General features: G+C 39.1%; 1 protein-coding gene across 1 annotated transcript; it reads left to right on the top strand.

Moving 5' to 3' along the window:
• The first annotated feature begins 6961 nt into the window (after positions 1–6961).
• Positions 6962–9179, top strand: afp4 (antifreeze protein type IV). The gene is made up of 4 exons (XM_061049908.1): positions 6962–7037; positions 7219–7293; positions 7711–7861; positions 8745–9179. The coding sequence occupies exons 2-4, from the start codon at positions 7242–7244 to the stop codon at positions 9037–9039; spliced, it is 498 nt and encodes a 165-aa protein (XP_060905891.1). The 5' UTR covers positions 6962–7037; positions 7219–7241; the 3' UTR covers positions 9040–9179.
• Positions 9180–13860: the final 4681 nt, after the last annotated feature.

The raw sequence follows: 13860 nt of genomic DNA, 5'->3' as shown, positions 1-13860 counted from the left end.
TGATACACCTTAGAGAAGTTTTTTCCTGCCACTGTTGCTACAAGTTGCTGTGCTCATGGTGGATTAATGCTGAGTCTTTGTTAATAATAAAATAGAGAACTATGGTATAGACCTGCTCTCTCTGTAATGTGTCCTTAGATAGTATTTGTTATGAATTGATGCTAAATTATGGTGGCTGGGAAGTGCAAAGCAAAATTACAGTGTGAAACACTGCACTACAGAAAATTGAGACAAATTTACATTTTGAAAAACTTTTTTTTACATTTTTTTTACTTTTACCAAGAACACCACAAATTTACATTTCATAAGGCAAGGCAAGGCAAGTTTATTTCTATAGCACATTTCAACAACAAGGCAATTCAAAGTGCTTCACACAAGACATCAAAAGCATCATGACAGAGGAAAGAAAAGAAACATTAAAATAGAAAATTTTAAAATCACTGAAATGATTAAATCTGAACATATGTTCAAATAAAAATAATTCAAATTAAATTAATTGAAATAAATAAAGTAAAAATATAAAAAGAGTTAAAAGTTACAGTGCAGAGTTAAAATTTTAAATCTTATTAAAATTGTTTAATGAAAGGCAGCTGTGATTTAAAAGAGCTAAGAGTTTCAGCAGACCTGCAGTTTTCTAGTTTGTTCCAGATATAAGGAGCATTGAAACTGAACGCTGCTTCTCCGTGTTTGGTTCTGACAGCAGACCTGTCCCAGACGACCTGAGCGGTCTGGAAGGTTCGTAATTAATCAGGAGGTCACTAATGTATTTTGGCCCTAAACCTTTAAGCACTTTATAAACCAGCAGCAGCATTTTACAGTCTATTCTCTGACAGACTGGGAGCCAGTGTAAGGACCTCAGAACTGGACTGATGTGATCCATTTTCTTGGTTTTGGTGAGGACTCTAGCAGCAGCGTTCTGGATCAGCTGCAGTTGTCTGACTGATTTTTTTAGGCAGACCTGTAAAGACACTGTTACAGTAATCAAGACGACTGAAGATAAAAGCACGGACACGTTTTTCCAGGTCCTGCTGGGACATAAGTCCTCTAATTCTTGATATGTTCTTCAGGTGATAGTAGGCTGACTTTGTAATTGTCTTATTGTGGCTTTTAAAATTGAGGTCTGAGTCCATCATTACTCCCAGATTTCTTGCCTGGTCTGTGGTTTTGAGTCTTTCTCACTGAAGCTGCATGCTGACTCTGAGTTGCTCCTCTTTTGCTCCAAAAACAACAACCTCAGTTTTGTCTTTGTTCAGCTGGAGAAAATCTTTGCACATCCACTCATTGATTTGCTCTATGCATTTACCCAGTGCTTTTATGGGACCATGGTTGCCTGCCGTCTGCGTAGTTATGATAACTTTCTTTATTGTTTTTTATAATCTGAGCTAGTGGGAGCATGTAGAGGTTAAACAGAAGAGGCCCCAGGATGGAACCTTGGGGAACTCCACAAGTCATTTTTGTTTGCTCAGATTTGAAGTTACCTAGAGACACGAAGAAGTCCCTGTCCTTTAAGTAGGATTCAAACCAGTTTAGTACTGTGCCAGAAACTCCCACCAAGTTTTCCAGTCGGTCGAGTAATATATTGTGGTCAACTGTGTCGAACGCAGCACTGAGATCAAGTAAAACTAAGACTGAGGCTCTGCCACTGTCTGTGTTTAAACAGATGTCATTAAACACTTTAACCAGAGCTGTCTTAGTGCTGTGATTTTGTCTAAAACCTGACTGGAAGACATTGAAACAGTCGCTCAATGTCAAGAAGTTATTTAACCGTTGAAAAACAGCTTCTTAGTTTATTTTACTTTAAAAAAAGGAGATTTGATATAGGCCTGTAATTGTTCATTATTGACTTGTCTAGATTGTTCTTTTTAATAGTGGCTTGATGACTGCTGTTTTCAGGGCCTGTGGGAAGACACCTGAGAGAAGAGTCATGTTTACAATTTGTAACAGATCTGGAGCCATGACTTGGGAATTTTTTTTGAAAAAACCTGTTTGCAGAATATCAAGACAGCAGGAGGAGGAATTTAATTGTTGTATAATGTCCTCCAGGTTTTTAAGGTTGATTTGATTAAATTGTGTCATGGTGCTTAAGTTGGTTTTAAATGGACACAGCACATATTCTGATCCTGATGATGAGTTACTGACAGTTTGTCTAATTTTCTATTTTTTTTTTTTCAGTAAAGAAGGAGGAAAATGTATTATAGGCCCTGGTAGAATGAAATCCAGATGCTATTGACACAGGAGGGTTTGTTAGCCTGTCGACAGTAGCAAACAGGGTAGAAACATTATTATTGTTTCTGGTGATGATGTCAGAGAAGAAAGATTGCCTTGCATTCCTCAGTTGTGAATTATAAGTGTGAAGTCTCTCTTTGTAGATGTCATAATGAATCTGGAGATTAGTTATATGCCACCTGCGTTCAGCTTTTCGACAATCTCTTTTTCCGTTTCTTACCAGTGTCGAATTTCTCCATGGAGATTTTTTCTTACCAGAGACAACCTTCACCTTAGTGGGAGCAATGGAATCAATAACATGTGTGATTTTAGAATTGAAGTTATCTACCAACTCACTGACTGAGCCCCAGGACAGGGCAGCTGTGGAAGAGAAAACCTGGTTAAATATTTCACTGGTGTTTTCAGTGATACACCGTTTTGTGATCACTTTTGTTTGAATACTTTTGTACACTGACATAGTACTCTCATATAAAACACAGGAGTGATCAGAGAGGGCAACATCTGAAACAACAACCTTGGAGATGTCCAAGCCCTTGGAGATGATTAAGTCCAGAGTGTGCCCTCTGTTGTGTGTGGGCTCTGTCATGTGCTGAGTCAGCCCAAAGCTATCAAGAGTGTGAAACAGTTCTTTAGTCCCTCTGTCCTGGGGGCAGTTCAGTGAAATCATCAAAAAAGTTTGCACAGTATTTAGGTGGCCTGTAAATATTTAGGAACATGGCTCTGGGGGTGGACTGAAGGGCCACATCTCCTCTCTTATGCATTCTAGCCTCTTACAAAACTGAAGTTGGGAGGGGTTGACTCGATAAGAACAGCTGCATTGTTATTTTGGTCGAACCAAATTTCAGTTAAAAACATAAAATCAAGCATGTGCTCAATAATAAAATCATTGATTAAAAATGATTTCCCTGCCAGTGATCTAATGTTCAGTAGAGCCAGCTTTAGGGTCCTAGAAGCTTCATCTGCTAACGTTTTTAGGACAGGTTGTGGCTCAAAAGGGATGCATGCTAAGTTTGACAAGTTTACAAAATCACATAACTGCCTTTTGTTTCTTGGCAGAGTCCCCTTTATTCTTCTATTACCTATCATCACAGAGATTTTGGAACCTACTGACGTTCAGGGACCCGGCTTATCCTGGAGAGAGTCATGACTGCTGATATCCTTGCAGCCTGGACCCAAAACATATCAGTTTGACCTCTGGACGTTCTGCATTTCATCCTTATCTTGGGCTCTTGGTTCCGATGTCTCTCCTCTTTAGGTCTCTCCTCAGATACTGGCAGACGTGATTCTTGACAAAGGTTTTCATCCCGCTGTGTTTTGTCTTTCTTGAAAGCTGTTTTCTTTAGTCTCATGTCCTTGGCAGAGAGAAAAAATAAATAGGTTAGAGGTGAACAGTTTCACCCCTGACATGTTCAGGCAAAATCCATCTGCCTTAAAAAGATGTCTGCGTTCCCAGAAAATGTTAAAATTGTTAATAAAATTCACTGAATGGGCATTACATGCAGTTGTAAGCCAGTTATTCAGTGCCAGCAACCTGCTGAATCTCTCCTCTCATTCATTATGTTGATCTTAAAGCTCCTGTCAAGCTTTTTTGAAGCTTTATTTTTGGGGCTTTTTTTGGCCTTTATTTAGAGGACAGTGGATAGAGGCGGAAATTGGGTGGGAACAGACATGCAGGAAAGGAGCCACAGGTTCTGTACATGGGGGCGTGCGCACTAACCACATAGGCTACCGGCGCCCCCGCTCCTGTCGAGCTTGCCCAGACCTTTCCCTTCCTCATATCTGCCTTAAAAGACAAACTCTTCAGTCACTCCGCAAGCAGACGTTCAAACTCTGAAATCTTCACACAGTCTATGACTTCTTCTTCCTTTAAGTCTCCTTAAGACATGAGAACATTGCTTTGTTTTCCTCATTGTTCCCGAACAAAGAGTGTGGTAAAATATCAAGAGCTCCAAGAACAAATGGACGAGAGGGTTTCCATGGTGACACGCAATGTTCAACCTAAGAATACAAAAGAGACGAATGCAATCTGGTATTTTAAACACTGAGAATGTACTCAAAGTGTACACTGACAGCACATACTCTGATTTTTACCTTTTGATTCTTTGTCGATGCATCTTTAGAGGAACAGAAGTGTTGTGGTTTTATTTAATATGCATTCAAAAAGCTCCAGCATGATCACTCAGGAACTACAGTATGACTCACTGTGTGTCGTCAGTGATGAGTTTATCAGGTGCTGCCTTTAGCCACTGTACATCCAGTATGAGCTGATATGATTAACCAGATTGTTGTCAAAGGTCAGAACGACTGAGAAACTGTCTCATCAACTGCCCATCTGTTCAGAGTCCTGTACAAAGTCCTCTAAAGCACTGGTTCTCAACTGGTCAAAGGACCCACCACCAACTCCTTCATGAAAACCATGACCCAAATTTTGGATATATTTTTCAACTAATCTGATTTATTGAATGAAAAACAGTGCAGTTTGGACCTCAGATGGCAGAACAAAGAGAAGAAACAAAGCCAACATGTTTTAACAGCACTTCATAGACATTTTCTTCCCAGTCACATGTTCGGGACCCACTGAAAACAGCTTTCTTGCTCTTTCCTGCCTCTTTCTGCCTCTGTCTTTATACTTGTACAACCAATGTGTGAACTGACTAAAGTCAAAGATTTATGAAGCACAGTCAAAGACAACTCATGATGACTAAAGTGCTGCACAACTGAGGTGATTAAAAAAAAAAAAAAAATCAAATTGAAAATTAAATTAAAAATATGCTTTCTATTGTCTTTGGGTGGCCTCTTGCTGCATGTTTTATTGTGCAAAATAAAAAGGTTTGACATCAAGGTGTAGACTCCTTCAGAGTCTTTCTTCTCTTTGTAGATACAATAAAAATACAACAATAACAGAGAAGATTTGAAAAGTAAGACGGAGTATCAGGTCCATGTCAAAGAAAAAAAAGATTCTAAAACTTCCAGATGAAAGCCGTAAATTTAACTCAGTGCGGTTCTTTCTCAGAGGAAAGCCCCCGTTTGTTGCAGTTTCTTTTCAGGGTCCTGATACTCATGGCAATGTGATGATGATGTGCCAAAAGAATGTGTAGTTTCACATCTGCATCCGTAAAGACCCAACACGACTAATGGGATATTTAGCCTTAAACTGTTGTTTTAAGGTTTAGGGGTTAGGGTCATTCCTCAGAGAATTAGTATTCAATCTGTGTTACAGACGACACAAGGACGTATTTAATTATTTGTGAAAATTATACTAAAGTATAACTTCACAAGATTCTCCACGTTCCTCATTTTCATACAGACGACTGCTGCTCTTCTGATAAAACTATACACTAAAATAACGACTTTATTCTCATAGATTTACAACTTTAATCTCAAAATCTCTGTGTGCTTTTACCTTAATACTCCTTCGTAGAAAAGTAAATATATGTAACAATTTGATTTGCAGAATCTAACACAAAGTACAACAGTACATGTTCAGAAGAAGTCGGATCGTCTCTCAACTAGACGGTTAAGGGTTGATCCCCAGCTCCTGCAGCAACATGTCTGATGTGTCATTGGGCAAGACACTTAACCCCAAGTTGCTCCCGCTGCTTTGGCGGCAGCGTATGAGTGTGATTAGTTACTTCAGATGGTCACTTTACATAGAAACCTCTGCCATCAGTGTGTGAATATGTAGATGTGACCTGTGGTGTAAAAGCGCTTAAGACTAGAAAGCGCTACAAGCTCAAGTCTATTAACCATTACTGTTTGGGGTTATAGCTGGTTGAAGCAGAGCTAAATACTAATAACTTATTGTTTGTTAGTTAAAATGTTAAATTCTGTCATATTTGTGTTGGTATTGAATTTCATTTATTTATTTAATAGGGAGAATGCCATTTAACATAGTTTCATTACAGAGCATGAAAACGATGTGCTGCACAGAGAGTTAGCTAATTTCCAACTCTTGTCCCTATTCGGGCCTTTGTGTAAACAAACAGAGTAAAAATGTACAACATTCGATCACATAAAACCACACAACACTGTATGAGGATACATTCAAATACATACAAAACAATATAACAATACAAATGCTATAAACACAGTTAACGTTACAGATTTAAGATACAATTTAAACGTGTGTATAGCTCTGGTTTGATTTCAGCCAACATTTCACCTTTTTAATTTGAGCTCAGGTGTTTAATGTGTTCCAGAGTTTACAGCCTTCGATGTACCGTGTTGTATGTTACAGTTTCCAGTCACTGTGTTTCTTGTTACCCTGTTACTGTCCTGTCTTTGAACACATCTAGAGAGAGGTTCAGGGGCCAGATTGTTGATACATTCAAAAGCTAGTTGGAGGAAACATAAATGCATTAAGCTCTGCAAACTACAGAGGTTGAGAGATGCCACAGGACAGGTTTTTTGTCCTTTATTTTTCAGGGCCTGGTTGTAGCGATGATACATTATCGCCATTATACTGTACGTCCTCTTGTAAATATCGTAGAGCTCATGAGATCTGCAGCATGTGAGTGAAACACTCAAAAAGTACAGTTGCCTCACTTCAGTTCACTTCTTGAGATAAAGTTACAGGTCACAGAAGTCATCAGTTAGAGAGGACTTTGTGTCTTTTCTTGTGACACATAACAAGCATCAAGGTTCAGTACTCTTTGTGTCATGTCACTTCTTTACGTTGGAAGAAGTGATTAAATCCTGATTAGCCTTGATTAACTCAACTGCCCCCCCCCCCAATCCCCCTGGGGGCTTTATAAGCCTCTCACTCGCTGACAGAAGGCACCATTTGGTCCAAGAAACCCCAAGGAGTTAAGGTACGTCTTTGCCTGCTTCACTCTGCTGTTTCATTATTCTTTGCATGGCTGTGGAATCAGATGTATTGTTTGTAACTTCAGTATCATGCATCTATTAGTATTAGTCGGTTTAGAACGACTTCTTTTATTCTGTTTTCTGCAGCTTTCAATGTTTTCTGACTGATCCTTGAACTTTCTCCAGGTTGGTCCAGCTCATCTGCAGCCATGAAATTCTCCCTCGTCGCCGCTCTTGTTGTTGTCCTGGCTGTTGCCCACGGTAAGACACATTTTCACAGATTGGAAAACACACACAGAAAACAAAACTTAAATGAACCTCATTAGATTTGCTTCATTGTATGCCAAACAAAATCTTGACTTTTTGACGTGCTAAACACGGCTCTGATTTTAATGCTGTTATTTAGAATATGCGCATTTTGGATAAATTGTTACAAGTTTTGAAAAGCTCAGACCATTCTGACGCTGAGGAAAACCGTGAAAGTTAACATCAACATCTGGAAATCAATCGAATTAAATGGCTCGGAAGAACACTAATCATGTGTGCATTTGTAAACGTCAGTCTGCTGGTTTAAAAGCACCACTGATCATATTTGTAGTCCCTGTTTCCTGCAGTGTTTCTTTTTGGATTGAATGATGCAGAGGATTCAGATTAAGAGCGGTGAATGTGTATTTTCAGGCTCTGATGCCGGCTCATTGGTGAAGCGTGACGTCCAGGCTGATGTGGACAAGATCACAGGTCTCATCAACGACATGTCTGCCAGCCTCACCGCCACAACCCAGGAACTGGTGGATCAGGTGAAGGCTCTGGATGTGACCAACACCGCCCAGTGAGTAGCAGAAACCTCCACCGCCTTTGTCTTTGCTGCTTGAACTCCAACGGACACCTACTGTGATTCATTTAGTCAGCTTGTACAATGAAAAGACGACAGAAGCCTTTCCTTTGTTTTAATCATGTTTGTTGAGATTCAGTCATCGGTGTCAACTCATTACCATGATATCATCACAGCCAACACGCCCTCTGAACAATAGATCAAAGTTAAGGGCTCACTTTCCTGCAGCAGATTTGATTGTAATTTTAATATCGCGATCAAATCCTTCTTCAGCCTGAACCTTCTGTGATGCTTAGTAAAAAGTTAACCTGACAGAAAAGACAATATATTCTAAGTCTGTATCGGTGAAATGTCTTGTTTTCCGTACAGTTAACGTGCACTCATTCTGCACTGAATGCATGCACGTTTTTGATACTTTATTTACAACAACTGTCCTTTTTTTAAATTGAAGCTTTGCCCAAATACATACAGAACAAGCAGCTTTGGAAACAACTTTGTGTGTCATTTTCAGTCTCTCGTTAAGATGAAAGAGATACGATACAATACGATGCATGATGTATTTAAAACAGATAATCTCAAGTAGAAAGTTAGCCTGAAAGTTAGCGACTTACTCGGATGGTAAACGGGTTTTAATTCCAATAATTCTCTCATGATTGCGACCTACTACCTGCATTGCATACATGCATTAATACAGAGACGATCCACTCTGTTTGGCCTGGTTTGGTAGCGATTAGCGGACATCCTCAGCTTTTTATTACGATAGAAAATTACAAATAGAAATGGTCAGACAGTGTGAGCTAATTTTTTTTTAAATTTGAATACTCATCAGAGTTAGTAGCAGTGATTAACAGAAGTTTCTCAATCTCTCTTCCTTCCACAGGACTTACATGGAGAACAGCAAGGCCAAGCTCCAGCCTCTGGTTGAGAAGGCCCAGGCCGAGGCCGTTAAGATGCAGGAGCAAATCAAGCCTTTCATCGCCAACATAGAGGAGCAGATGAAGCCTTTCATCGCCAACATGGAGGAGCAGATGAAGCCTCTGACCGACGCCTTCGACATTCAAGTCAAGCCCCTGACCGACAACATCCAAGAGCAGGTCAAACCTCTGACCGACATGCTGGAGAAGTTCTTCCAGCAGGTCATCGACCAGACCAAGGCCCTGATGCCCCCCCAGTAAAAAAGCCTGCCGGTGGTTCGTTCCAGCTGCGGAAACATCTGAGCCGCACTTGTGCTAACATTGAGCTGTCGTACTCCTCCATCTCTGAGTCACCTGAGATGTAATGCTTGAATTTCATCAATAAAGGGGTTTGAAAGTCATCGTTTTGAGCTGATTTATCTTTTATTTTGACACAGCGAGGTTTCATTTGCATACTGAGCACAGAGGTAAATCAATATGAAGCTAAAGGTCAAGTAATAAAGTAAAATGATTTTTTATTTATGAAATAAATTGAGGCACAATATGATGGCCGTTACTTATAGAAAGTAAAAATCGATAGAAACATTACCTCTAACCTTTGGCTCGTCGATGTTTTCCATCATTTATGGGTCAATATTCAGAAGCAGGCTGTCAGATAGGCTGGAGTCCAACTCACAGCTGATGGCATCAACCTGAATTCATGGACGCATTGACTTCAGGCTGAGAATGAACCGGACGCACATTCAGAATGATAAGCAGAACTAATCTGTGAGTGTACGAGCTCAACAGGTTTGACCTCAACCATTTTATATCCCTGGAAAGAAAATAAATAAATCCCACAGGAATGTAAGAAAATAATCAGATAGGAAACACATGAACATGCATGTTCAACAGGTCCATCTGAATCTCAGAAATACCTAAAAACACACATTTTATTTTTAACTAAACAACTCATGAGGATACAGAATGAGAAACATGGTTCAAACAGTGCTTTCAAAAATACAAATAAAAATAGGTGAAAAGAAAACAAATAAATCCCTGACAAATAAAGGATTTTTATGTGGTATCAGAGTGCCTCGGACTTTCAGTTTAAGACTGCCTCTCCACACTTCATTTTTTCTCTTTTAATCAGGACAGTCAAACTTTTTTATTAGCTATACTTTAAGGTCATCTTAATGTATATGTGTCTCTTTTCTTCAGACAAATGAGCTCACAGAAAATGTGTTTCTTACCACTCAGGTTCAGCCACTTCCCGTTTGCTGCTGTCTCATACGGATACGAATGTAACCGTAAATAAGTCGATAAATAAGAATGATAAAGTCAGCCTTTATTTCACAGTAAATGAAAGAATATGTTGGCAGTTATCGCACACTAGAAAATATAAATAATCTGTAATTGCACAGTAAATAAATAAACAAGCAGTTATTGCACAGAAGAAACCTTGAAGACATTTCAATTGAAACTGAAACGATTTATTGACAACTGCAGGAAGAGAATCACTCTAACACCACAGAATAAAAACACATGCAATGATTCATAAAGCTGCATGTAAAGGACGCCCAGTCATAACTATCCATAACTACTGTAGGCCACGACTTCAATCATATGAACTGGTTCCACTGGGAAGTTACATTTATCCTTTTTTATGAGAAACAAGTTTTTTACTGCAAAATGTAATTTCATAGGGAAAAAAAAACACCACTATTAAATAAGTATTACTCCAAAACCTTTGAAGCCAATTTTCACCCCAAAATTGTCTGTCTTCCCCACGGAGATTAATCTGGACTTGACCCAGTTCGGCCTGCTGTGCACAATAGTCCGACATCAGGGTGTGATTACTGCTCTTATTCCGAGGAAGGCAAAAGAAGAACTTTTGTTTTGTAAAAAAAAAAAAAAAAAAAGACTTTTATTCCGGATCTATACTGAATGTAAAATGAGAGCCTGGTGTGTGACTCTGAGAGAGGAACGCTGCAGGTTCGGCCTGAGCTCCAGCTTTGTGTCTCAAAGCAGTGAGGGAGACAATGACTTGTTGTCAGTTTAAGCACAAAAAAAACAACAAAATCACTAGTCTTCCACGCTGCTGTGGACTCCCATCCAAAGAGCGAGGGCCACAAAATGTACCTGTTCGTGATCAACGGAGCAGCATTCTTCTAAAATATATCCATAAATAAATCCATATTATAGAGCTTTCTTCAACTATAAATGTAATAATGAAATCATAACTGATTGTGAAACACCTTGAAATAAAACGCATAACTTTAAAATCATTTTTATTCTCTTCATTTTTACTGCTTTCAGAGCAAGATACCAGCCGTACTCAAGGTGGCCTCCTTGAGCTATAACGTTTCATCCGAGTCTTGAAGATGAAGGAAGGCTCAAGAGCTTCTTTTTTTTTTTTTTTTTACAAACCTGCATGACTCTCGATCCAAACGAAACCCCCCTCAGCACTTTCTCCCCCCTCAGCTGAAGGCCGAGGTCTGTGTGCGTCGCGGCAGAACAGGCCGTCCAGTGCGGCCTTCTCCTTTTGCAAGGGGAGATTAAATGAATTTGTTGGCAGCCTGTCAAGTGACAATCTGTAAAAATGTTTGAAGTCATGCTCGAGAGAGAGAGAGAGAGAGAGAGAGAGAGAGAGAGAGAGAGAGAGAGAGAACAAGTGATGACAAGTTCCCCTTGCGCCAGTTATTATTTAGATTACTGCAATAATCTTTGTACAACTACTTAATCATCTGTCGTCGAGCATTTTCTACATCTGAAAAGAATAATCAGACGCTCATCATCTTCTTTCCGTCTGTCCTGGATTTTATTTATGTCGAAGTCCACAAAACATGAATGATACTACCTTGAACTGACATTTTTTTGTGTGAACCCGTGGAGGGTTTAGATTCAGGGTTGTGGATCCAGATGTTCTAGTAGAGGAAGTACACGATGTTTTGAAGGAGGTTCAGAGATTGACGTCGGGGGGGGGGGGGGGGATCTGAACAAGAACAGCCGGTGAAAAAAACCCTGAGAGAGAGAAAACACACAGTGACGACGAGATGTCGTTAGGTTCTCTGTCCTCCTGACGTCAGTGTCTGTCAGTTCAGTGTCACTTTGATTCAGCTGTCAGTCAGTGAGGAAGGGGAAAGATGAAAAATAATATTTACACTTAGAAGAAACTTCATCCAGTGTTCAGCAGCCAGTCGTTTGTCTTTGGAGTAAAGCTTTTTCTGATTAGGTTTAAACACCTTTTAATGATGTTAGATGTAATAAAACAGTGTTCAAGTTAAAGCTGCGCAAACAGTGAAGTGAAAACTTAATCATAGCTGCATTGATTATATTGTGGGGAAGCATGTCAATGCTTAGAATTGTTCTGCTTTTCTTGGTCTGTCATCACATTAAGATGTCTATTTTTTTGTGATTTTAATTCTTGCTTCGACAACATCGGACATTTTCAGACATCATCATCATCAACTCTGGAATAATCTGTAGGGTATTAATGCCATTTTTAGGTTTTTTTTAAAGGACAAATTAATTGAAGGAAATAATCAGCAAATTCACGAGTGATGGAAGAAATCGCTGCCCTAGTTAGAAGAAGAAAGCTGCATGTGAGAAACTTTTATGTCATTATATAAACACATTTAAACAATATGAGCACACAGAAGGCTGATGAATTATTCTTTTTTTATTATTATATATTATTATTATTATTTTTTTTACATTTCCATCAGATTCACTTGATTCGGTTTTCTAAGGAGACACAGGCCGCTGCAAAAACATCACAAATATGAGGTTCAAAAATGGTTAATATGTCCTCCTAAGATCAGGAAAAAAATCTGCTGCTTTACGTTGTGGCTCCTTCTACATACATGAACTTTACTCCTATAGGTGTACACGCTCCATGTGAGTTCTTTCAGAGCATCAATCATGATCAATAATTTAACATTAATAATAGTGTTTTGGACATGTCAGCTTCTGAGGGGAGACGTTCAGTCAGTTGTTTCTCTCTGATGGCACTTTGCCATTTTGTTAATGCTTTAGCCGGACACACAGTGATGGACACAGATTATACTGATGGACACTTATTACACTGAGCAGATTACACGGACACATTATATGCTTGTTATTTTTTTTGTTGTATCATATAAAGCACTTTAATTTCAGTTGTTAAATCGATATCTTATCAACGGCATTTATGTCACAAAGTGTCACATATATGATATCTTAAGAGCAGAAAGAGTTTGCCTTCGCCTTTGTATGAACATTATTTGCCTCTTATGATCTTATTCTTCTTCTCCTGTCAGTATCAGACATATTTTCTCCTTTTCTCAGTCATTCAAAGCCAATTTATCAGGTTTTCTGCCGCACGCCAAAGAAGCGAAAAGCGACCTTTTCTTTTCTGCTTTCAGCTCTGCAAAACGCTAACATTTAATTGTGTAGGGCTGATTCTTCCTGATTGTACAACCTGAACATGGATGCAGAGGAGGATGTGAGTATTTACTGAAACTTGATAGCATGTCGGCCAACAGCGCTGCCATCTCACCGGACCTTCTGCACAGACAACCCTGTTAGTGTGTATGTGAGTGTGTAGTGCACACACACAGTGAAATCTGATCTGCATGAGTGCGTGTGTGTGTGTGTGTGCATACATCTACAGAATGTCAGTGTGGAGCCTGTATAAGGTGTGTGAAGATAACAGCTCATTTTTTATGTTTTTTTTTTAACCAAATCTTTTTTTTTTCTTCATGATAACCCTCATAGGAAAAAACAGATTTCTCAGAATCTGTTCTGATCTGTTTATTGATAAACGGGTGCAGGGAAGCAGACACAAAATGGAAAAATCAATGCGAAAAAACAAAACAAGAAACAGTGGCAGACATCAGAACAGTTGTGATGTTAACAGAGACATGTTTAACTGGAATACCAGAGGACGAACTGTTGCATTCAACACATTAAAAACAGTCAAAACTGATTTTTTCATAATGAATTGGTCAAAACAAATACTAAGGTGTACACTATAATGAGTTGTATAAGGATTAAGCGGAGGGTTAAATTGTTGGTACTTACCATTTTTGAATCAGGCACCTGGGGTCATCCAGAAGGGCG

The sequence above is a fragment of the Labrus mixtus genome, chromosome 11 (genome assembly GCF_963584025.1).
Source record: "Labrus mixtus chromosome 11, fLabMix1.1, whole genome shotgun sequence".
Classification (NCBI taxonomy): domain Eukaryota; kingdom Metazoa; phylum Chordata; class Actinopteri; order Labriformes; family Labridae; genus Labrus; species Labrus mixtus.
Note: the sequence above shows the minus strand (reverse complement) of the source record. Positions and strands in the feature narration are given on the sequence as shown.

Coding starts and splice junctions, on each gene's coding strand:
- afp4 (XM_061049908.1), top strand. CDS start 7,242: ATGAAATTCTCCCTCGTCGCCGCTCTTGTTGTTGTCCTGGCTGTTGCC. Junction 7,294..7,710: donor TGTCCTGGCTGTTGCCCACG/GTAAGACACATT, acceptor GTGTATTTTCAG/GCTCTGATGCCGGCTCATTG. Junction 7,862..8,744: donor GATGTGACCAACACCGCCCA/GTGAGTAGCAGA, acceptor TTCCTTCCACAG/GACTTACATGGAGAACAGCA.